This window comes from Pleurodeles waltl, chromosome 5 (genome assembly GCF_031143425.1).
Source record: "Pleurodeles waltl isolate 20211129_DDA chromosome 5, aPleWal1.hap1.20221129, whole genome shotgun sequence".
NCBI lineage: Eukaryota > Metazoa > Chordata > Amphibia > Caudata > Salamandridae > Pleurodeles > Pleurodeles waltl.
Window position 1 is genome coordinate 891588575 of NC_090444.1, and position 25043 is coordinate 891613617.

A 25043-nucleotide genomic window follows, 5' to 3' on the forward strand; every position below is an offset into this window, starting at 1 on the left:
ACATGGTTCGAGTCTCAACATCCTGGGATTCTGGGCAAATCACTTGGCCTTCTCTTGCTACCAAAAATGAATATGTTCTTGTGTAATGTAACTAGTGCTCACATAAATCTCTGCAATATACTAGTATCAAGTTTGCGCTGTATAAAACAGCAAAAACAAAAATATATGAAGTGCTCCACTACCTTTGTGTCGAGTTCACACTACATAAAACTGCAATAAATATAAAGAACCCCACAGACATTGCAAAGAAAGGTGCCCGAAAACGAGGAAGCAACATACTGCCATGTGCACAAAGCAACAAGGCAAAAGAAAACAAGTGGGTACAGGGCAAGCAGCCACGGTGGCACAGACGTTAACAAGCAACAGTGGGAGGAGGGTGATTGGGTGGTGGGACAAGCAAGAATATGGCATGGGGGAAGTGTGATTTTAGCTCTATGGACAAAGCAGTAGGGCGCGTGTACAATGGCCCGAGCTCAGCATTGTAAGCACATTGACTCGCAGGGGACAAAGATAATAAAAGTTCCCCAAAGAACAGATAAACACAACACAGCCTAATTATATAGTAGTTAGTCCCTGCTTCCATAGAGCAAAAGGAGGGACAAAAAGGCATGACTGACCATTAGCAAGCAAAGAGTTTTAAATGACACGAAAACGAACAAATGAAAATTGCTTTAAGCCCACAGAAGTACGTATTCTAAAAGTATACAAGAAGCCGTACGCTCACCCTCGACGTAAAACAGGGCACATCCTCAACAGTTGGAAAAGAGATATGTACTGGATTCATCATCTTCCTTCCTTGTCCGCCAAAAAAACTGTGCACATGCTATTTGCCACTGGCAAAAGAATCAAGATTGCTCTTACATGCCTACAGACTCACTGTTCCTCCAGAATTGGTTGACTCTGGGGCAGGGATCTCAAAGCTTTTCTTTAATGAGAGCTACTTAGGTTCAGTGAAAGTAATCCAGAGCCACTTTTATTCAAAGCTGGCAGTAATGCAAAAAATACTTCTGGCAGTGTGGAAAGCCTCTAAGTTGTTAATTCATACCAGCCATAGCTGCAATTCATTACATTCATTACATCCAACCAGCAGGCGCTCCATGTTATGGAACACAGTTAACCCTACCCTTTCTGTCAGATCCCCTGGATATGCTACCCACACCACATCACCTCCTGGAAGACTGCTTGCCTCTACTGTTCTGAGGTGAAATTTAAGCTCTCTTGTCCAAGGAAGCCATAGAAAGGGTGCCGACATAAGAGAAAACAGGACTGATTGTTATTCCTATTATTTTCTGGTGCTGACATCTTCGCCCCATCCTAAATCTTTGCCCTCTGAGCTTCCTCCTCCAAAAGGACAAGTGCAAAACACTAACTTTCGGACAGCAATGTCTTCCCTTAATCCAGGAGACAGGATGATGGCATTGGATATGCAGGATGCCTATTTCAGTGTTCTCGCCCTGCAGTCCCACTGATGCTACTTGCAATAGGTAGGCCAAGAGCATTTTCAGTTTGCACTGCTCTTCTTTGACATACTAGCACACCATAGATATTCATGAAATTTGATGTGGGACTTGCAGCTCATCTGTGGAGGTTGGGAATACCAGTCTTTCCATACCACAATGACTGGCTCCTGAAGGCTGCTCACCTCAGGCACTTGTTAGCTACCCCAAGATAATGGCTGACCTGTTGTTGTTGTTTCTTTTTTTTTCCATCAGTGTGCAAAGTCACTCCGGACTCCTTTACAATGGTTTCCCTTCGTTGGAGTCATCCTTGATACGGTGCTCTTCCAAGCCTTCTCTGTCTTTATGTCTCAGAATGAAAGTTACTGGGGCGATAATTCCAGTGTTTCCACCCCTTACCTGGGTGTCATTGAGATCGGTTTTAAGGTTTCTGGTTCTCTTGCATCCTGCTCATGTACTACACCAGGTGGCACAAACAGGTTCTACGGTGGGACCTGAAGTCTTGGTGGACTCAGCAACAAGGAGACCTGACAATGTCTATCCAGGTGTGGAAAGAGACTGTGAAACTCCTGGAGTGGAGGCTGTTTGACCTCAGATCTACAGCAGAACCTCTCCCTACCCCACTCATACTGAACAGTAGTGATGAATGCATCGATCCTGAATTGGAAGGTCTTCTGGGAAACGGGTAGGTCATAGGACTCTGGTCTGTGGCGGAAACTCATCCCCCTCCAATCAGCCTTTTGGAGTTCTGAGCAGTCAGCTTGGCACTGAAATGTTATAGGTTCTCATACACAACGGTCATGTGGTATTACAGCAATATTCCAAGTTCTGTGGGCTCTGTGTCCAACAGCGCTGATGGAGATCAAAAAGAAAACGAAGGTAGCATACAGAGGTGGTGCAGATATAGTGTTCCCGACACATTTGGAGCTGGACAGATCCAACGTTGAGCCTCATGACGCCACCTATCCATGCACAAGGGAATTGGTATAAAAATTCTCTGGATCCAGTCTGCCACCTGGAGGAATTCCCAAGGCGAGGAATCTGGAGTTAGTCTCTGCCTCAAAAGGAGTTTCTGAAGGTGTGTAACTTGTTCTTCTACACATTTATATTCAAGAGAATGCCATTGGCCTCCTGGCTCAACTGTTCCTCTGAGGCTAATCGATCAATTTAAGAATAATGATAAATGCCATCCTTCGACGTGCAGACTGCAGTTTTCGGTGCTGAGCAGTAAAACCACTCTTGGCCCCCTCCACTGAGGGTAATAGGAGTTAACTGGTTGGCCCAAGATTACCACTTGCCTTGTCAACTTTAGTATTTTTGGGAAGACCTAAAATATCCAAATATTTTTCCTGGCAAAGTGTTGGATACCAGTTAATTATTTTTTTTCTTAGTTTCTTTACTCATTTTGCCAGAAAAGCCGCCATGGAGGGGTATTTCTCTAATATCTCTACTACGTGATCTGAAAGTGCAGGCATGTGATGTTCTGACCATAATTTATTGTTATTTAATTACTCATGTAGATGTTTATTAAGGGGATTTGCCTCACTACTCAGTTTTTTTAGAGTGATGATCAGTTCAGATTGAAATTCACGATTGAGGTAATGCAGACACCCAACTGTGTTTCAGGCCTGAACTTTGCCATATATTGTTCACTCGCTACCAAATATTCTTACACCTAGTTAACTGCTATTCTAAATAGTTACATAATTTTATAAGTTTCCTGAAGTGCAGAAAGTTTGGTTCAACCATCAAGGTCGGGTTCAGAATAGTCTACAATTTTGGATGTTGACGTTTTTGTAGTATCCTGCCATGCTATAGTCTCTTAAACGTTTGTTGGGTGGATAAATCAGAAGTCTTGAACCTAACTGTGCCAGGTGAAGAAGCAGCTCCTCTGCAAAGGAATTTTCCCTTCTGCTGGGCCAAGAAATCTAATCTGCTCCACGGGTCTGATGGGAACAACTGACTAATAAAATGAATGGCATTCCATTATGCTTCACAGCTAAATAGAAGCTGTTGTGCAGAGTCATGTGTAAGGGCCTCCTCAGTACCAGGTGGAGGACACCATATTTTTTTGATTGAGGCGGGGGGAGGACCTCCTATTTCTGAGGGACAGAAGGCTATAGCACCCAGGACGGGTGCTGGGGGATGTGCCCTTTGATTGAAATTTCTATTTCATCATCATTTGTAGGATAATTGGCTGAAATATGTAATTCCCTGTGTGGAGGATATTGGGGTGTGATTACTTGGTTTTAATGTTAGTGCAACAGAGTTTTTATTTTTTACTTAGTCACTCTTTGTACATTGCCGTCCACTCCTCTCCTAATGCTTTGACAGTGGTCAGCAGTGTTTCATTAAGATTAATACAGTGGCGTAACTGTTTATATATTGTATGCTGGACAAGATGTAAGGTTTTATAAACCTAAAATCTCTAATAAAAAGACAAAGGCTTATGCTTAATCTATCAGCATGATTCTCCATACAGGTGGATACTTCTAGGTACAGATTGCTCACATTTAGAGTATCGCCAAGCGCCAGAAGAAATCTTCAGCAATGCTCCTGCGTGCCTGTATTTGGTAGCGTGGTTCTACGATCACTCCCTACCACCACAGAAGTCGCAGAGCTGCACGCAAGTGCTAGCCTTGCTTACTGACACCAGTTCCTTACTTTCTGCGCTTATCAACGTAGATCCAAAGCTCTGCGTCCAACTTATTTAGTGTTCTGAGGACTCCAAAACTGATCATAATATGCTAGGGAATGGTGTCCCTCGCAAAGACTAGATAATTTAAACAGTGCCAGACCTGCACTAGGTGTCTCTGGTGCTTGACCTCTGGGCACGACTCTTAAGGCGTGTGACAACTGCACCCTCATGCATCCCAAGACTATTCACAACTGGGAGGTGAAGCTCTACATTATTGTGCACAAGAATCTGTTTCAGTCAGTTTCGGTCCTGCTTCAAGTCCCTGTCCTTGTCTTAAGGCAGTTTCCATGAAAACTCAACTTCCCAGTCAGTCTTCTGGTAACTCTAAGTGAAGACTAGACACAAATGCAAATAACCCAAGTGAGACCTGACCACATCCCACCACTTGAAGTTTAGAGAGAAGGCACATAGGCGTCAAGATATAGATGCCATCCCTCCAGTGTCTCCTGCATCTGAACAAATCCTGAGGTGGGTCTCAATGCAACCATAGTTTCCCAGGCCGTTGTGGACCATGTAACAAATAGCAGTACGTAAGGAGACCATGCAGCTGATCGTTTAGCTTGCCTTAGGCCTCCATGGAGCCGCAGGGGTCCCCAGTCATATTTCTGCTGGAATGTCCACCCCCAAAGCCATCTGTCCTTACAAGGTACTTGACTGGGCAAAGCTGACCCCAGCACTTATTTCAACACTGGTGACTAGGCTCACATCAGTTTCTTACGTACTGACTACTGGCACTGGTTGGTGATCTAATGCTGATCACCGACTCAACATCACCCACCCCAGCCCATTTTTTGTGCTATGAAATTACAAAAATGCAACCGGTGATTATATAGCCATCTTCTAATACCTGTTCCCTGATGCCATTACTGGTAGAGGATTCACTATTCTTTTTGGTTCTTTAAGGAGGCACCTTATGTCCTCCTGGACACCTGAAGATAATAGCATCAATACAAAAGGATAACTGGGTGGACTGTTCCCATAGGGAGCAGGGTCAAGACTTATTTGCATATGGCTGGGTCCAAACTGGGGTGGCATGGTGAGCAAAAGAACAATGGATTAAACACAAATCTGTGACTGGGAATGAGTGAGTGAAAGGTTTCAGCACTCCGTCCATCATCATTTTGTGTTAAGGAGGGAGGTAACAGGTTCCTGCACCCTCATTATATGGAGGATTTATTGTATGCAGACTTGCAAAATGGCACTGGGCTAGACACACCTCCTGAAACAGAGCTAGCCTCATCGCATTGTGCCACCAATGAAGTACTGGGTTTTTCAGAACCCAGTGGTGCCAGGGAACACACCCTAAGACTTCGAGTCCTTCCTGTTTCAGACTACAGAAACACAGAGTCTTCTTGGTGAAGTCAAAGATCTTGTTTATTGGCTGCAGCCAGTAACAGGTATCCTAGAAGTACAACACGGTGTATATTCTCAGGAGACTGCCGTCATTGCAAAGCTAACCTTCTCTTTTATACAAAATATTATGCTTTAGGCAAACATCCCTTATTTTACAGTTGACCATTCACATATTTTCACTACAAAGAAAAGGCAGGGTTATGATGACAAGCCCATATTTCAGTTTGTCCAGCCCTCAATCAATTACCTGGCCAGGCTCAGTACTTTCATCAGATATCGACGGACCCCCAATATAAACAGGCACCTCCTCCTTGTAAAGCAAGTCATAAAGAAAGAAACAGGGACAGGTGTGTGTAAGATTAGGCATGGTTTGTGTGTGATGAAAGGTTTTATGATGTGTTGTGCCTTGATAATAATCTCATTCGGCCACTGGGAAAGAAACTGGCCGAACAGGTTTGGCTTCAGGCAGTGGAGTCAGCTTGCCCAGGTCACAGAGGAGTCAGCAAAGATGTACGTGTCCTTCAGACTCATTTTCAGCATTAGTCATTGGCCTATGTGAGGGCAATCATAAAATGGCTGTCGTTTAAATGGAACACGAGGGTTCAGGACGGAAACACTGATATTCGGGTGATTTCGTCACCCGAATATGAATACAATGCTTGTGCATACTATTCTAATCATTCTCGGTCTGCTGATACCAAAATCGTTGTGATACGACTATGTTTATAACACGGGTCCAGAATTTTCAGTACCACACCAATAGAAGAAAACACTTTATTTGCAGTGGTGGTTTGGAGCACAGCTGAAGCAACAGATTTGGCATCTGCCAACTACAAAAACAAATGAGTTTACTGGGACTGTTCAACTAGGGCCAGCTTCATCTAAGCTATTATTTATATTTAATGAACTCCTTGCAGATATCGTCTGGCTACATGTTCTAAGCAATGCTCCTGATTCCGCACCCCATGTCAGTCAATCAGTGGCCATGGTTGCATACACCTTAGTCTCATTGTTTCAGTAAGCATGGTTAATCACATTCCTTTCCAACCAGCATAAGGAGTAAATAAGAAATGATGCTTTCTGAAAATTAATCTTTTCTTCAGCCAGTCTGACCCGTGGATCTATTTTATGGAGTTTACTTTCTGGGGAGGTACACACACACTATGGGTCATGGACAGCAACATATTGCGAGACTTCCAAAGGACCTCAGGACCACAATAGCCCAAACAATAAATGGGTCAGGATGCACCTACATATGTGTTCCAGTCTGGTCTGGACACTACAGACTGCATTGGCAGAGCTGTTGGCACCATGTTGTGATCAGAATGCTTTTGTGGATGCACTGACTTGGGTTTTTTGGAGACATGAAAGTGTCCTTGATGGACATGTCCTTCGATGGCTTCAAGTATTTTAGAGAAAAGGCTTATTTGCCTCTAAACAGATTCATGAATGGTCACACCACAGCACTCTGCTGGGCTATTCACATCAGTTAACCAATTTCTCCAGCAGGACAGGAAATTCGGAGGCTATTGTAGAGGGTTAGCTTACAAACAATGCCAGGCCTCTCTGCCTGTTCAGCAACAACCAGCTGGGTCCTTTTCGAGGCCAGAAGTTGTAGTGGTAGAAACCATTCAAGCGAGCAGGGAGATTAGTCCTGTAATTCTTTCACTGTCAAGACAACCTACCCCTAGTCTCCTCCCACCCCCCCACATGACCCTTTCCGCACCAATGGCTACCAAGTCCCTTTAGTTTGCAGTCTCATGTTAGTGCTTGTCTTAAGTAGCCTACCCATAGTCTCTCCCCTCATGCCCCTTATCGCACTAGTGGCTACCAAGTCCCTTTAATTTGCTGTCTTATGCTAGTGCTTGGCTTAAGTAGTCAAAATGACATTCCCCCTCTGTGCCCCTCCTCCTCCATCTCCCCCCAACCCCCCAGTGGATGCCTGAAAAAGAAGACCTGTGAAGAGAGGGGACCAAGTCCAAGAGTCACAGCAGAGTTCAGGAGGAGTAGGAGCTACTATCCACCCAGGTGTGTATGCATGAGTTGGTCGACGGTGATGAAGGACAGGTCAGCACTGCAGTCCTGGACCCGGAGAAGAGTTCCTGATGGAGGCATATGAAGTCCCACTCTGGAAGGGAGATTGCAGATGGGGGTCAATGCAGGAATTCCACCAGCAAGCCTTGGCAAAGGCAAACTCTCTGTTAGTGGAAAAGTCCACAGGCACAGAGGCAGCACCCCCAGGAGTTCCACAGGATGGGGACACAGAAGTCGCAGAAGAAGCTCCCTCAGCACTACAAAAGAAGATCCCACACCTCAGGGAAACCACACAGGAGGCTGAACTCTGCAGGATGGAGTTCTGGGGGCTGGAGCTACACGTCACCTGAAGATCCCTTGGAGGAGATGCAAACAAGCCTTTGCAGCTGCAAGGGACGCAGTACATGGGGTACCGTCCTGCGTGGTAAGGCAATGACTTACCACCACCCAAGTTGGACAGCCGGCAGAGAGGACCAAGAGGACTACTCTGGGTCACCACCCTTGATGCAGGATTCACACAGCTCAAGATGAGGGGAGATCCACGCAGCCAGTCGTCGCTTGCTGTAGGTGCCTGTGGTTGCAGAGGAGTGACTCCTCCAGTCCAAGAGAGATTCCTTCTTCTTTTGCAGGCTGAAGAGTTGCTGTCTTTTGAGGTTGCAAAGCTGGCTGGAGACATGGAAACAAAGTTGCAGAAGAGTCTTCTTCGTTGTAGCAGCGTTTGTTGGTTCCTGGAGGGGCCAGTCACGGTTCCTGTGGCCAGAAGTCAAAGCAGAGGTTGCAGAGGAGTCCTGCTGGAATCTTGCAAACCAAATCTGACGACCCACCTAAGAGAGAGACCCTAAATAGAACTGAAAGGGGGATTGGTCACCTAACCAGGTAAGCACCTATCAGGAGGAGGGTCTGACGTTCCCTGCCAACCTTGGAAACAAGACGGCAGGACCCAGGGACCCTCTGGAGGTGCTCTGGGCACCACCCCTGGGGTGGTGATGAACAGGGGAGCAGTCACTCCCCTTTCCATTGTCCAGTTTCGCACCAGGACAAGGACTGGTTGGTCCCTGAACTGGTGTGGACTGGTTTATGCACAGAGGGCACCAAATGTGCCCTTCAAAGCAAACCAGTGGCTTGGGGAGGATACCCCTTCCAAGCCAGTCACACCTATTTCCAAAGGGAGAGGGTGCTACCTTCTTCTCCCAAAAGGAAATCCTTTGTTCTGCCTTCCTGGGCTTGATCAGATCAAGGAGCAGGAGGACAGAAACCTGTCTGAGGGCTGGCAGCAGTTGGGTTGCCCGGAAAACCATGTAAGACTGGTGGTAACATGCTGTGGGTCCTCAAAGGAGCCCCCAGAGTGCATGGAATCATACTTCCAATACTTGCAACAGTATTGGGGTATGATTCCGACATGTTTGATACCAAACATGCCAATATTCAGAGTTACCATTATGTCCAGTACACGTGTAAAATGGCATCCCCGCACTCACAAATTCCAGGAAAATGGATCTGGAGTTTGTGGGGGCCCCTCTGCTAGTGCAGGGTTGCCGTAACACACAGGTACCTGCACCCTGCCCTCTGGGCTGAGAGGGCCTACCATAGGGGTGACTTATAGTGACCTGGTGTAGTGACCTGTAGTGAATACGGGTGCATGCACCGGTTTCACGCAGGCTGCAATGGCAGGCCTGCATAACCCTTTGCATGGGCTCCCTATGGATCGCAGAATAACTGCTGCAGCCCATAGGGATCCCATGGAACCCCAATGCCCTGGGGTGGAGGGGGGGGACCAGTATGCCAATTGTGGGAAGAAAAAGGTACAACTTAGAGGAGAGAGCAAAACTACTGGGGTCCTGGTTAGCAGGAACCCAGTAGACACAGTCAAACATACTGACAAGAGGCAGAAAATGGGGGTAACCATGCCAAGAAAGGGGGTACTTTCCTACACCCACCTACTCCGGTATACATTGCCCCCTGAGCACTACTTTAAAAGAGTTCCATTCTACTTGGAGAGAGGAAGCAGTTCTCTCATCTTTAATGTACTGTCGTATAGCATTCTCTAAGGTCCCCAGAAGACTGAATCCTCTAGGGGCTCCAGTTTCTGTCTCCAAGCCGGTACACAGGCCCCTCCCTCTCTCCCACGCTACAGTCAGTAAGATTGGGTTATGGTCAAATATTGTGTTTGACAAATATTCTACTGCTCTGATAGAGCCATGCACTACTGAGTTGCAGAGAAATGTATCTAGAAGTACGTGGAGATCATGGAGGGTCAAAGAGAAAGAGTTGTCCCTCTCTTGTAGGTCACGCGCCAAGAAAAGCGTCAACGAGGTCCCAATCTTTCTACCATTCGGTGAATGTGCCAGCAACTTGACTAAGGGAAAATGGGGGGGGGGGAAATGAGTTTGTCAAGGTCAGGGTCGTCAACACAGTTATAGCCTACACCCATTATAACCAATCTCACCAGATGTGGAGGAGGGGGCAATACACTGGACCGTTTGGCAAAAAATGCTACTGAGCTTTATTTGAGGCATACAGATTACGTTATGTGACATCCCACCCATTTAAGTGGCCCGTGATCACCACATATCTGCCCTCTTGGTCGGTCAGGTCTGCAATATGTTTAGAGGGAGTTCTGAATCTAACTCAGATTAATGTGCCCTGCGCGTAAGCCAAATATCTGGTATAGTATGCTTGTCCTCTCCATTGCCTTGGCAGGGCAGTTCCCTCCCTAGCCATCAAAGAGTCTCTTGGCGAAAAACTATCTGGACTTCCCTCCTGTTAAGGTATGAGAAAACCTTTTACCTCTTCGTCATAGTGCACACCCTTATATTCCAGGACACAAGTTTATAGGTGATGGGCATCGTCATCTTAAGCGTGTCAGTGCCCAAACTTCACTCAGCCTAATTTCATACAGCGTCACTCCCAAAGTTGCCCAGCATTATTATAGTACAGGAGGCACAAACAGGGCACGACCCCTAGTATGTATCCCAACAATAAAGCAGCTAACTTTTCAACTCTCACGCCCTTAGGACCAGTAGGCAAACTCCCCCATCCAAATTTCCATTAAGAACTTCAACATTAGCAGGAGTATCTGTGCTAAAAAGAAGAAAGTAGGGGTATGAGCCCACCGGGTCGCTCTGTGTCAACCCCCATCCTTGTTTGTTCAAGAATTCAATAGTTGGCCTAGAGGGTGCAATTATGAGTACCATCATCACCTGATCCGAGCCGTGTGTAATGTCTCCCCTGTAAATGAGTTCTAATTACACATCATTATGTCTGCCTTATATCAGTTCATCAGCTGTGCCAGGTGTTAATGCAGGCATTGCAGTGTCTGAGTTTGAAGGAGTACCAGTGCTTCATTCAAAGTCTGATCGGTAGTCCATGTTATCCCCTGCATCAGAGGTTGGGCTCGCTACTCATTGTCGCTGCCGCTTCCATAGCCCTCAGCTGGTCCCTGTGGGCTTCTTCGAAGGAGCTTCACCTCGGGGGCTTCTGTTTCTGGTCCATGGTGTTCGACGTCCTTAGCCTTGCTGTAGGGGTCCCTGGCTGGGATCCACTTGGGGTTGCAAGTCAGTTGTTTCCCACACTGCCTGTGGAGTCCCAATAAACTGCACCCCATATGGTGTCTCAACTCTGTCTAGCAGGAAACAGCAAGGCTTAGGATATTGCCATCTGTCGGGTACATTTCTTGGCCTCCATTAAAGTTGTCCACTACTTTTGTACTTCTTTTGTGAAGTCTGGAAAGATCATTATCCTGCTATTCTCTTGTTTAAGTTTTCCCTTTTTTCTGGCTTGAGCGAAGATGTGATCTAGGTCAATCACCTGTCTCGGAGCAGCTCCCAGCAGCTGCGGTCATGCCAGGACTCTGTGAGCTCATCCAGGGAACAGAAAGGGGAGAGATCAGTTGGTGCCACCTTGTTTCTTAACCACTTTTCCAGGAAAGATGGCATATTATTCCCTTCTATTCATTTCCAGCATGCCCAGCACATGAATTTTATTTCTCCTGGATCTATTTTCAGCATCTTCTGCCCTTGATTCTAAAACACAAACTTTCCCTTCCATGGCTGCAAGGTGTTCACGAAGGGTCGCCATGTCTGCTGGGAGCTCCGTGATCGTTCTTTCAGCCGCTGTGACTCTGTCTGCCAAACAGCAATGGTCATCTTTGAGAATACCCAGTTCCATTCCCAGTGTATCAGTTTTGGTCTCGAGAACTTTCCTGATAGCCGTGATGGCCTGGAGGATTTCCTGCAAAGTAGGACCCTCTGCAACCCCCACAGGGTAGGCAGGCTGTACATTGTTCCTGGCTGGCATTGTGGTGCTGTCAGTCGACAGGTTAGTGGCATCTGGGTCTTTCTTTTTAGCTAGCTTGACCATGTTCACTACAGAAGTCTGTGGCAGTCCGGGCAGTGTGTGGCCGTATTACTGTTTTATCACCCAGGACCGTCTGCAAGTCCCCAAGCCACAGTCACTGTGTCTTTGCTGCTCTCGTTGGGGCTGCACCGCTGAGAGATAGAGGTCTCCCCTCAGGCAAACATCAGGGGATTCCACCATTGAAGTGTGGAGGTGCAGGGCGCAACCTGGGAACAACATCTCTTAAGGGCCCAGGGCCCCAGTCTCATTCCAGGGTCGCCAGTCAAGGTTCTGCCTTCAGCATTGCTTTCCAGGCTCGACCACTTGTGAAGGGCAACAGAGGAGTGGTATCACCCAGGTGCACCTTATGGATACTCCAGAGGGCCTTAACAATCCTAAGTAGGAGTAGCCTTAGGGCTCAACAGCATCGCGGCCAGCATCTTCATTGTTGCTTTGCAGTGGTGCCTCTGCACCAGCAACCAGCCCAACCATCTTTTTTGCCTCTGCCACATATTGGCCTCCTCCTAGATTCCTGCTGCACTCTATTCAGTAAAGCCTCTGGATGCCTCAAGCCAGCGGGTGCTCTGTCCTATTGCCGGTCGGGAGTTGTCAGCCGCATCCCATAACAGGGTGTGCAACAGTGCTGAATGTGTCCGGCTGATCACTTCTTCAGGGGTAAGTGGGGGATGGAGGGGGCCCCCAAGATACTTTGCAGTCCTCCAAGACCCTCTTTGGCAGACCAGCCTCTCCTCCCGTTCCTCTTACAGGCCAGCCGCCCTTTAATATCACCACAGTCTACTCTCCGGATATGAAGTAATTCAGGTGCTCGCTCACCCCTCCAGGCCCAACTCCTTATTTACAGTTAGAGCGACATGCAGGGCACTCTCCTCAGTGCCCTCAGCTCATGCCGCACTGTGCCACCCGCTCAGATGCCTTCATTGGACTCCTCAGCCTGTCTCACCTCCCTCTCATGCGGGCCTATCAGAGCCTGGCCAGCGCAGTCAGACTTGCGGTGTCAGCGCTTGGTGATCGGCCCTTTTGTGCTTATGGCTGGGTGCGGGGGTTAGCCCCCCCAATGCTCTGATTCATGCTGGCATTTCCCCGGGTGGTGCATGGCACTCAGGCCCAGTTTACTGCCATCTTCAGTCTCTCAGGACTGGGCAGTGCAAGAGCCCATAGGGAATCCTCAGTCCTGATAGCAAAGAGGGGGATAGCAAGTCCCTTTAGTGGTGAGGGGTGTAGGCAGGAGCTCCAAATTAGCACTCATCACTCCATTGTTGCGTGGACATAGCTAAAGATATTCACTGCACGGATGTTTAGGTCTGCTCCTGGGTTAAGCACACCTCACAGGAACTAAATCAACACAGGCAACCTGCCCTCAAAAGAAATAGTATGCTACACTCTACCTTTAAAATACATAATAAATTATTCTTGAATTCACATGCACTCAAGCCCGTAACCTTTACCTTGGCCCTTGCGCTAATCGTTATCGTATCCTTATCTATTTTTAGTCACTTTAAATCCAATATTATAAGATTTCCTTTTTTGAGCTATTCTTAAAATATATTTATTTTAAATGTTTTTTTTCATTGTATCACATTCAATTATTTTTCTCTGTAAATACTTTTTTTCTGTTGGCGATTCTCTGTAAAGGTATTTCTCCCTTCCAGCTTCTTTGCTGTGAGGTAATTGCATTTGGACAAGGTATCTGGTCATATGAATCACAGTGCAAGTGTGCAAAACAGTATGTCTGAAAGAGACATCTAGTTGCATATTCCTTACTTTAGAATTTCCCCCAGGCATCAGACTGGGTCTCAAAAAATTTCATCAAGCACTATCCTTGCACGCTGTCAGGTGGCGTCGGTCAACTCCCCGTTCATCGTGGTCGCCGTGATGTCATTGGGGTACTACATAAGCGTTGCCTCAGCAGCGTCAGTTTTTTTCTTTCTGCTCCACGCGCTGATCCGAAGAAAGCTACCCTTGTCATTTTTTGACCAATTTCAACACTTTTGTCGTGTTTTTTGGTGACTAGGTGCATCGAGGATGTCCCCCAAGACCAGGCTCAAACCATACGAGGGCTGTCAATACATGATGTCGGTGACGGATCTGCACTGGGTCTGGTTATGGTGTTTGGAGCGCAACCACGACACGAAGTTGCGCTCCGGGTGCTGGACTATGCATCCGAAGGCTTTGAGGGAGCGGTCCCTAAAGCTCCGACACACGACTCTGCATCGCTCCTGGTCTCTCTCGAAAGGAAGGTCTTGAGACCACTTGCAGAGTCACCACCACTAGTCTTCTTCCAATTCTTCGGGTCACTTGGGTAAGAAGAAGAAGTCGATGAAAGCTAGGAGGAGCGTCGGCGCTCCAGGGCTATCGCCATGGAGCCTACTTCTGGGTCTACTCCGCCCCTCCCAGAGTTTCCGGGAGCCGGATCAACTGCTGCCCAACTATGGGAGTTCTATGAGGCCATGAGTCTCGTATTTGGGAAGTTCGGACCCCTCTGTGGCGCCGTCTGGGCCTGGGGTTTCGACTGGGGATCCTTTGCGGCTTCAGCATCTGCCCCCAGGGGCCCCTCCAGATCTATCAGATCGGTGCCGGCACCGGTCGTGCCAGTGCAACCTTGCCCGGTGCCGGCTAAGTCGTCCACGCTCTCGATCTTGGTTGGGCCCACGACCGACGTTGACCCAGTCCTGATTCCTGATGACCCGTAGCCCGAACAGCGTCGGCCAACGCAGCTTTCAACTTGATGGGACCTACTCACCCCACGTCGGATTCTGAGCCTTTTTCCTATGGGTACAAATATGAAGAGAGATTGAAGGAGTCTCTGGACCATTAAAAATATCAGCTGGGTGACTCTTAATAATGACTGTGCACAGGAAATGGATGAGGCCCGTGATCTGGATACTTCTCCAGACCCAGGCATGATTTCTCCTCCTACTGTGGCTACAGCGGAGGAAGGGGCTCCTATTCCATGGTGGTCAGTAGGGTGTCTGGGGTGGCCTCGAACTGCCCACTGTAGTGGTCAGAGCTAATCTCCTCACAGAGGTGCTTCAGCCTGGGGCTTCCAATTCAGGGGCTACTCCCATTCAATGAGGCCCTCACTGATATCCTTGTGGGTACTTGGTCCAGACCCAGCATAGGGGCTCCTGTGAACAAGACAGTCACCCACTGCCATCGGCCCGCCCCAAAGGATCTTAAATTCCTGTCCCAACACCCCATGCCTGAAAGGCTTCTGATTTAGGTTTCCTCTTCTTCTGGGTGCATTCCCCTCTGTTCCCCCGAATAGAAAAACAGAGATTGGACTAGCTTGGGAAGAAGATGTTTTCTTCCTCCAGCCTGGCAGTGCGGTCAGTGAACACTGCATGTCTTTTGGGCCGCTATACCCAGTCCTTGTGGGATACGGTTGTGCAAGTCTTGCCACAGATCCCGGAGGAGGCCCGGGCTATCATCTCTCAAGATGTTGCTGATGGGAGAAATGCAGTGAAATTCACTATTCGCTGTGGGTTGGACACAACCGACTCTCTGGGTAGATCGGTTGCATCGACAGTGGCCTGGTTGAGCACATCTGGTTTCTCAGGAAATGTCCAACAAATCCTTATGGACATGCCCTTCGATGGCACCCATCTCTTCGGAGACAAGGCCGACTCGGCGCTTGGGAGGTTCAAGGAGTCCTGGGCTACGGCCCGGCCCCTTGGCCTTTCGACTGCCCCTCGCCCACAACAGTCCGCCTTTCGCCCCTTTCGTGACCATGGAAGGGGCTCCCTGTTGCGTCCCTTTCCCAACCACCATGCCACCCACCTTACCCAGTCCCTACATGGCTGGGAATGCGGAATTCCACGGGCTCGACGGAAAGGGAACCAGAGGTCTACCCAGTCCACCCCGCGCCTGCTGCAGCCTCCAAGCCTTCCTAGTCCATTTCCCCAATCTCAGACCTGTTGGAGGCAGGATTCACCATCACCTGCCCCACTGAGATTCCATCACACTGGACAGGTGGGTTTTGCAGATTGTCCCCTTCATGACTGCCCCTCCAGCCTTGCCTCCATCCTATGGCCGCTTACCAGAGCATCATCTGGCACTTCTCTGTGAGGAAGTTGTGGCTCTCTCGGCCAAGGAAGCCATAGAGGGTGTCCTCAAGCCAGAAGTAGGTTGTGGTTGTTATTCCCACTACTTTCTGGTACCCAAAACGGACAAGCGCCTACATTCTAGCCTATACCTTCAGGCTCTCAATCTCTTCCTTAAAAAGGAGAAGTCAAAAATGCTCACTCTAGCTCAGGTCCTGTCTGCCTTGGACCCAGGAGACTGGATGGTAGATTGAATTTACAGGATGCTTAATTCCATATACCTGTCTTGCCTGCCCACAGATGCTACTTGCGATTCGTGTTAGATCACGAGCACTTTCAATTTATCGTGCCCCCCTTCTGCCTTACAACGCCCCTCGGGTCTTCTGGAAAGTGATGGCGGTGGTTGCAGCTCATCTGCTCAGGGTAGGGGTTTCAGTGTTCCCCCTACCTTGAAGATTGGCTGTTGAAGGCAAACACGCCCCAGAGTCTCATCTCTTACCTTCAGACTACAGCGAACCTTCTGCACATGCTGGGGTTAACTATAAACATGCAGAAGTCACACCTGACTCTCTCTCAGACGTTCCTTTTCATCAGAGCTGTTCTTGAAACAGTGCAGTTTCGGTCCTATCCTCCTGAAAAGCGAATCCAGGATATTCAGGCTATGATAATGATATTTCAGCCTTTATCCTGGGTTTCAGTGAAAATGGCTCTGAGGCTGCTGAGCCTCATGGCCTCCTGCTGGTGACACATGCCAGATGGCATATGCCGGCTCTGCAGTGGGACTTGAAGTTCCAGTGGGCGCAGCCTCAGGAGAATTTCTCTGACATGGTCCAGATCTCAGAGGGGACTTCAAAAGATCTGCAGTGGTGGCTTTCAAATCAGGATTGGGTCAATAGCAGATCCCTCTTTTCCCCTACCAGATCTTACAGTACTGTCAGATGCGTCACTCTTGGTATGGGGCATCCACATGGGAGAGGCGGAGGTGAGAGGTGTTTGGTCTCCAGCTGAGTTTGGACTCCACATCAATCTTCCGGAGCTCCATGCAATCAGGCTTGCATTGAAAGCATTCCTTTCCTCTCTCAAAGGGAAAGTGGTGCAGGTATTCACGGACAACATTACCGCCATGTGGTACTGCACAAACAAGGCGGAGTGGAGTCCTGGAACTTTTGTCAAGAGGCTCTGCTCCTCTGGACGTGGCTGGCACATCAGGGCATTACCCTGGTGGTTCAACATCTGGCGGGCTCTCTGAACACAGAGTAGATGCATAGTCTATCACGAATGGCGACTCCATCCGGATGTGGCGCAAGGTCTCTTTCAGCAGTGGGGAGAGCCTTGGTGAGATCTTTTCGCCTCCGCAGAGATCGCCCAATGTCAGCTCTTTTTATTGTTGGAGTTTCCAAGTCGGCACTCACACAGTGACGCTTTTCGTCTCGAGTGGAACTCAGGCCTCCTGTACGCCTTCCCGCCTATACCACTTCTGTCCAAAGTTCTGAAGAAGATAAACAACAACCAGGGCCAAGTAATCCTTGGGGCTCTGGACTGGGCACAGAGAGGATGGTATCCAGAGCTACTGAGCATGGCCACAACTCCTCCAATCACTGCCCCTTCTGAAGGAACTTCTGTCCCAGCAACAGGGGTCAGTCCTACACCCGACCCTGTCCAATCTTTGCCTCCATGCGTGGAGATTGAGCGGCGGCAGTTGACAGCTTTTGATCTTCTGCCCGAAGTCTGTGACGTTATCTTGGCAGCCAGGCGTCCCTCCACTAAAACGGTGTACGCCTGTCGTAGTCCTAAATTTGTGGCATGGTGTACCAGCAAGGACATCCCCTCTCTCCCCTCACTGCTCCTCTCGGAGATTATTTTGTTCATCCTTCCTTTAGCCCAGCAGGGCCCCGCTTTGGACACCCTTACTGGTTACTTATTGGCTATCTCAGCCTTTCTTAGATGACCAGACCAACCTTCCCTTTTCAAATCTCCTGTTGTTGGTAGATTCCTTAAGAGACTCACCCATTTGTTTCCTCCCACTCCATTTCTTATGCGTCAGTGGGACCTCAATCTGGTCCTCACTTACTTGATGTGTGCCCTTTTCGAGCCATTACATAATTGCCCCTTGTGGCTCCTTACTCTCAAAACTGCATTTCTTGTTGCCATCACCTCTGCTTGCAGAGTGAGTGAGTGAGCTTCAAGCTATTTCTTCTTAACCCCTATTTTTGTCTGTTCACCTGACAGTGGTCCTTCCGCCTTTCCCAAGGATGTCACTCATTTTCATGTAGGCCAATCAGTCACATCGCCTACTTTTTACGCATCCCCACATCCTTCTCATGAGGAGGAGAGACTCCACTGTCTGCATCCAAAAAGAGAGTTGGTGTGCTACCTCAATCATACTAAAGATTTCCAGGTGGATGATCAACTCTTTGTTGGGTATGTGGGTGCAAAGAAAGGGAAGGCGGTGCAGAAGCGTACTATCTCACAGAGGGTACTGCTTTGCATCAAACTGTGCTATGCCTTGGCAAAGAAGCAACCCCCTGAGGGCTTGCGTGCTTACTCCACAAGAGCAACAGTTGCTTCCACAGCGTTAGCACGATGAGTTCCTGTCCTGGACATCTGCCAGGCAGCAACGTGGGCATCCCTGCACACGTTCACAAAACATTACTGCCTGGACAGTCTGGTCAGCAGGTATGGCTACTTTGGTTGTTCGGTCCTGCAGGTCTTTTTACTATGATCTTGGTTCCCAGCCCACCACCGAGCATTTTATTGCTTTGGTATCTATTCCAAGGTAAGGAACCTGCAACTAGAAGTCTCTATCTGATCAACAAGTTACTTACCTTCAGTAACGATTTATCCTACCCATTTGCTAACTGATTTCTAGGGACAGGAATTCCTTTTTCAGGGTCTTAGCTCTTGCGCACCATTTTCAGTGTTCTTTATGGTTCCGTGCTTTGGCGTGGAAAGTTGTGAAAAGAAACTGACTTTACCAAAGCGGCACCTGTGTATGACCCTGACGTCACCACGGCAACCACGTTGCCAATGACAAACGCAGACTCGACCGATGCCACCTGGCGGCGCGAAAGGATACTGCTAGAAGAAAATTCTCCAGGTCCAGACTGATGCCTGGAGGAAATTCTAAGGTAAGGAATCTGCAACTAGAATGTCTCTACCAGATAATTTATTAGGAATCTGCAACTAGAATGTCTCTACCAGATAATATATTACCAAAGGTGAGTAACTTGTTCTATAGGGCTTAGCAGTTGGGATTGGAACTGCCTTAGCTCTTAAACAGTTAATGTACTTGATAGATTCAAACCATGGCACTGCCTGTGTAAGCAGACAGCTTCAAAATTTATACGTACCTACTGTTCTTGCCCTAGAACCCCTGGCATGCTGGGTGTGAGTGGATGCCCAGTTGAGGCGACTGCGGTGGAGTCTAGGTTCGGAAGACATTATGACAACTATAAATTGATTGTATATTGCTTTTTCTGGCAGACCCCCTGTATACCATTACCAGGGGCCCTGGGTATCTTGAACATCTATGATAAGTATGTGGGGATCCATATCAACTGGTACAAGTGTGTGGCCTTCCATTTGAATGGGTGGGCTCCACCCCTGGGCGAGATGTTCCTGCTGCAGTGACCTCCAGATGACGTTCGATACCTGGGGATCCAGGTGATGGTTGACCCAACAGAGTTCCAGAGAGCTAACTTGGATATGGTATTAGAGGGTTTCAAGGCAGATGTACATCCCTCTTCCTTTCCCTGATAGGCAAGGCAACCCTCTACAAGATGATAGCACAACCTAAATTTCTAAACTAACTGCACAACACGTTCTGAGAGGTTCCACAGCCCTTAGATGGCGTGACTTACTCGCTCTTGTGGGATGAAGAGACACCACAGATCACACTACTGACTAGGGGTCCCCATGAAGGAGGGCCTAGGGCTCCTGGATCCACATCTCTACTTCTCTACTACAGGACTGCCCAAATACTAGTGGTGAATGACTGGGCATTCGCCAAGCATGTGAACCCTTGATACAGGCTGACAGGGAGTCTATGGCCCCAGATGGGTATATTTGACGTCTCTGACTGAGCTGCTTGACAAGTGACCCCCCTCACTGACCAAACTGGTGGTTAATGCTTGGAAGGTGTCCCCTACAAAAATAAGATGGGAGGCATGGCTGACACTGGAGTACCCGCTGTGGGATTTGGCAGGCCTGGAAGAGTTGAGGGGACTAGAGAGCAAAATGTGATGGGATATAATTGACGTATCTAGACTTGGGGGATATTTGGGCTCTGCAGGGCCTCTTCAATCAGTCAGTCAACTTGTAGAGCCCGACTTGTCACCAGTGAAAGTATCCACACGCTGGTAGTGTCTCAACGAGCCAGGTTTTCAGTATTCTACAGAACTCCAGTAGAGTAGGGGGAAATCCTGAGGTTCAGGGGGAGGCCGTTCCAGGCTTTGGCTGCGAGGTAGGAGGAGGAGTGTCCTCCTGCTCTGCTGTATTTTATGTGGGCTTTAGGCCAGTGCAAGGGAGAGGAGGAGTAGAGGTAACTGGAAGGTGTGTGGAATCTCTGGCGGTGGTTGATATGGGCAAGTCCGGAGTCATGCAGGGTCTTGTACGTGTGTGTGAGGAGCTTGAACTGGTATGTCTTCTGAACCGGGAGCCAATTGAGTTTTTTGAGGTGGGGTGTGATGTGGGGTCGATGAGGGAGATCCAGAATGAATCTTGACTCAGCATTTTGGATGGTCTGCAGTCTTTGAACTGGGTGGGCCTTGGTTCCCACGTAGAGGGTGTTTCCGTAGTCCAGTTTAGCTGGTGACAAAAGCTTGGGTGATGGTACAGCTCTCGTTTTGGGAAAGCCACTTAAAAATCTTACATAACATGCGCAGGATGAAGAAATGGGAGGATGACACTGCGTTGACCTGGGACCCCATGGTGAGTTTGCTGTCCACGATGGTAACAACATTCCTGATGTGCTCAGCTGCATTTGGAGTTGACCCCAGTTCTGTGGGCCACCAGGAGGCGTCCCGGGGGAGTTGTCTCTGTTGAACTTGAGGCACTTATTCCTCATCTAATTGGTGATCCTGGTCATGCATTGGTGGAAGTTGGTTCTGGCGGCTGTGGAATTTTCAGAGGATGAGTTGCTTTTAGTCATCATAAGATATAATGTTAAGTCCGTGGGATATGACTAGGTTGGCAAGGGGGGCATGTAGATGTTGAAGAAGGTGGGTCTGAGTGGTGAGCCTTGAGTGACTCTGCAGATGATTGATTTGGGTTGGAGTGCGGCTCCTTGGATGCCTGTCGTGAAGACTGGTGATGAGCGTGTGGTGGGGGACTCTGTCAAAGGTTCCTGAGAGATCGAGGAGGATAAGGGCCGTCAAGGACGGCCCAGATGTCATCTGTGGCCACAATCAAGGCTCTCTGTACTATGGTTGCTGCAGAATCTGGATTGAGAGTTTTTCAGATTATTATGTTCCAGGTAGATGGTGAGTTGTTGGTTGATGGCTTTTTCGATTACCTTGGCCAGGAAAGGGAACAGAGAGATGGTTTATGTTGAGTTTGTTGGGTCTGCTGAAGGCTTGTTTACCACAGGGTTGTTTTCTGTGTGCGTTCAATCTCCTGGGAAGATCGCAGAATCCAGTGAGGTGTTGAGTAGAGTGGAAAGTTCGAGGTTGATCCATCCTGGATGCTCCTAGGTTGAGGATGAGGTGGGGGCATGGGTCGGATGGGGCCCCTGAGTAGATGGATTTCATGATGGTGGTGGTGTTCCGAGTGTTTTGTCGTGGAAGAAACTTGCGAGGCTCTTGCATAGGTCCTGAGAGGGAGAAATGTTGCTTATCCGCTACTGTCGGGTTGTGAATTTCTTGACTATGCAGAAGAGCTCCTTACTGTTTGGTTTAGCTTAGTTTCTACTCTTGACCTTAGAGGAAGTGCAGAGCCACTTCAATATGGCGGAAGCCTGAATATTTTTATATAAATAGGTCCGACATGCTCTTTGGGGATAAAAGGATGTGCTGTGGGAGGTGGCGGAGGTATCTCCGCTCAATTTCCAGATCCTCTCTCCCTCCCCCCCCCCCCCCACCCCTCCCCCTTCGACAATTACTACACCACTGACTACACTGGGGATATGGGGTGACCAGATGTTGCCCAAATATAATAAATTATTTTGCAGTGTGGTAGTGGCAGGGTTGGCTTGGGATGTAAAATGGCCGGGGCACCCAAAAATAAAGTGGCCCATATTTGCAGATAACAACCTTTCACAAATCATTGTATAGTTAGCATAATGGGCTTATTATGGGGAGAAATTTGTGGAAATTATGCTTTTTAAAGGTTCATAGGGCAGTAGCATTATCCAAGACTGGAAATACCACTATTCCATTACAGATCACCCGCTTGTCTTCTGACACTTACTTCAGGTCAATAAAGTTCTCACCCTCAGGTCCCTTGACGATTTTCTCTCTCTTAGATCCCAAAGCACCTGCTTCCCCCTGAATGTCTGGATCCATGTCAGGACATAAAAATCCTGGTAATCCTTAGAGATTCTCAGTCATTTATGTCCCTGAGCCTGCAGCTCACCCTCAGCTTCCTTGGGTTTGTGCCCACTCTCAGTTACCCAAATCCTTGCTCACTCTCTGGAATTAAAGGCTCCCAATTGTACCAATGACCCAGTAGCTACCTGCTTTAGAAAACTATAACATTTTCAGCAGAAATTTATTGGATTTCTGTGTTTGTGAGTACTTTGATTTATGTAGTCTCCAAAGGTGACTCAGGGAAGTGGAGGAATCTTGTGCTGGCTCTGGTAGTGGACAGACCAAGAGCCTAATTTCGAGTTGGGTGGTAATAAAAAAGCCACCTATTTCTGGAGGAAGTGTTAAAACCAGAGGAGAATTGACTGGTGGTGCTTTTTTTTACCATATTATCCGGTTTTTGAAGGAAACTCCATTGGTGGGTCCTGCTGTGAATTCAGCACTTCCATTAGGTGTCCATCATTTCTAAATCTAGCCATAGACTACTGGACTGTCAGAGAACTAAATAGTGTGTATGAGACACGAATCAAACTGTTCCTTATTCTCTCTGACCAGGAAACTTCTGGCCTCCTCTGCTCCCTCCACACTTTGTTTCATCATTTACTGTCCACTCTTTCTCCATTCTCCTTTCTCTCCACTTCTGTTTCCAGTCCTTCACTCTCTATACCAATCGATCATTCAGCCCTTCTCACCACTCATTCTTTTATCTCCCTTCCTCTGTTTGTCTCTTTGCCCTTCTCCCTGCCTCGTTTCCTTTTTCTTTTTCCTGTTTCTCTTTCTCCCTCTCTTTCCCTTTGTCTCTTCGCTCTTCTCCCTGCCTCTCACTTCTCTTTCCCTCACTCTCTCTCATTTCCTTTTTCTCTCCCCTTTCATTCCAGGATGGCGGGTGAATTATTTTTTAACAGCAACACTGCTAAAAAAAATTCTTTTCCTTTTTATCAGTTTCTATTCCGATTTATTTTTTTTGCAAAGTCATTTAACACTTTTATGGTACTTGGTGTTTTTATTTTCATTGCATTGCACAGTATTTGAAAGAAATTCCCCATCACAGCCCAAAACAACTGGCAGCAGGCACCTGCAGCTCGTCTGCCCAATCGTTGTGACCTGTGGAGGACAAAAGCCTCCTCCCCACACTGAAGACTTGTTAATTTAGTGACCAAAGGAGGTGCACCACAAGTGCATGCTTCCACTGCCTTATCGTCATTCTGCAGGTAACAATTAGTGGGCCTAATACACGGCCCGCTTAGACTGCCTCTCATCGAAAGCTGCGGCAGTCTATTGGTTAGGAAAATCTGCCCAGGTAGGTGTTTTATTCACAGATGAAAAAAAATGGTCCTTTAGCTCTCCTCTATTACAGGCCCCTCGGGCACTGGCCGAATGGCTGCCTTATCAATCCGACCCTGGGCAGTGGCATGGCGGGACAATTTAACACTGTAAGGTAGTGCAGTGGAAAAGGGACCTGGACTTGTGTATGAACACAGAGCGTACACAACCAGGGGCTGTCCGAAGAAATTTGAGATGGTGTGGGGTCCCTGGGTGGACTACAGAAAACTGGAGTAACAGGTATGTGCTGCGAAGTCTGGACAAAATTATTTATTGTTAACAGGGAAAATGGTGCAGTGTATGTGCCGATTAGATTTACATGTTTATTAAAATTAATTAAAAAAGAAATTTACAAAATGTATATGAATATATATAACTTTCTTTTGTTTCATTACAGAGTTGAAACCAGAGCAGGTGAAAAACATGTCTGCCAGTGAGGTGCGTCCAATTTGTAGCAGATAACCGAAAACGAGTTAACACGAGCCAGAAATAATAATGCATATTCGCATATTTCCTAGAGCTCCCCGCCCTCTCTTTTGGAGATGTGAATATTATTTTCTGTTTGCTGTTTTATTCAAACCAAGGCCCTGATTTATACTTTTTGGTGCAAAACTGCACTAATGCAGTTTTGCACCAAAAAGTTTAGCACCGGCTTGCACGATTTCTTAGCACCAGCTGGGCACCATATTTACGGAATGGTGCAAAGAGTAGGCTAGTGTAAAAAACAAAATGACGTTAGCCAGGTGGGGCTGGCGGTATGGAAGGGAGTTTTGCACCCAAAAATGACATTAGGCAGACTCTAACCAGCCTAGCGTCATTTTCTGACACTAAACCATCCATACCACAAGGCACCTGTCTTAGAAAAGAATGGAGTCATGCCCACCACCCCAATGGCAAGCACGGGAGACCAGGGTCCCTTGTGCATGGCCATTGCACCCGGTGCCATGTTGGGGGGGTCCATTTCAGGGCCCCCATTGGCACTTAAAAAAAAAAAAGAAATACAATACTTACCTGTACTTAACTATACTTACCTGGGATGGGATCCCCCATCCTCTGCTGTCCCTCTGGTGTGGGTGGGGGATTTCCTGGGGTCTGGGGCGGGTACCTGTGGGCTTATTCCATGGTGTTCCACCATGGTAGGCCCACAGGTCCCCTAACACCTGCCCTGACCCAGGCATTAAATAATTGTGCAAAGCAAGCTTTGCACCATTATTTGACCCCTTCTCCCGCCGTGCGTGATTTTTGCATGGGAGGATAAATA

General features: G+C 47.9%; 1 protein-coding gene across 4 annotated transcripts in view; it reads left to right on the forward strand.

Moving 5' to 3' along the window:
• Positions 1 to 25043, forward strand: part of SPAST (spastin) — a 465871-nt gene that overhangs the window by 438380 nt on the left and 2448 nt on the right. For all 4 annotated transcript variants that reach the window (XM_069235003.1, XM_069235001.1, XM_069235002.1 and 1 more), the window contains one exon: positions 24180 to 24220. In XM_069235003.1, the coding sequence (XP_069091104.1) occupies positions 24180 to 24220 (41 nt within the window). The remainder of the gene's footprint in view (positions 1 to 24179; positions 24221 to 25043) is intronic.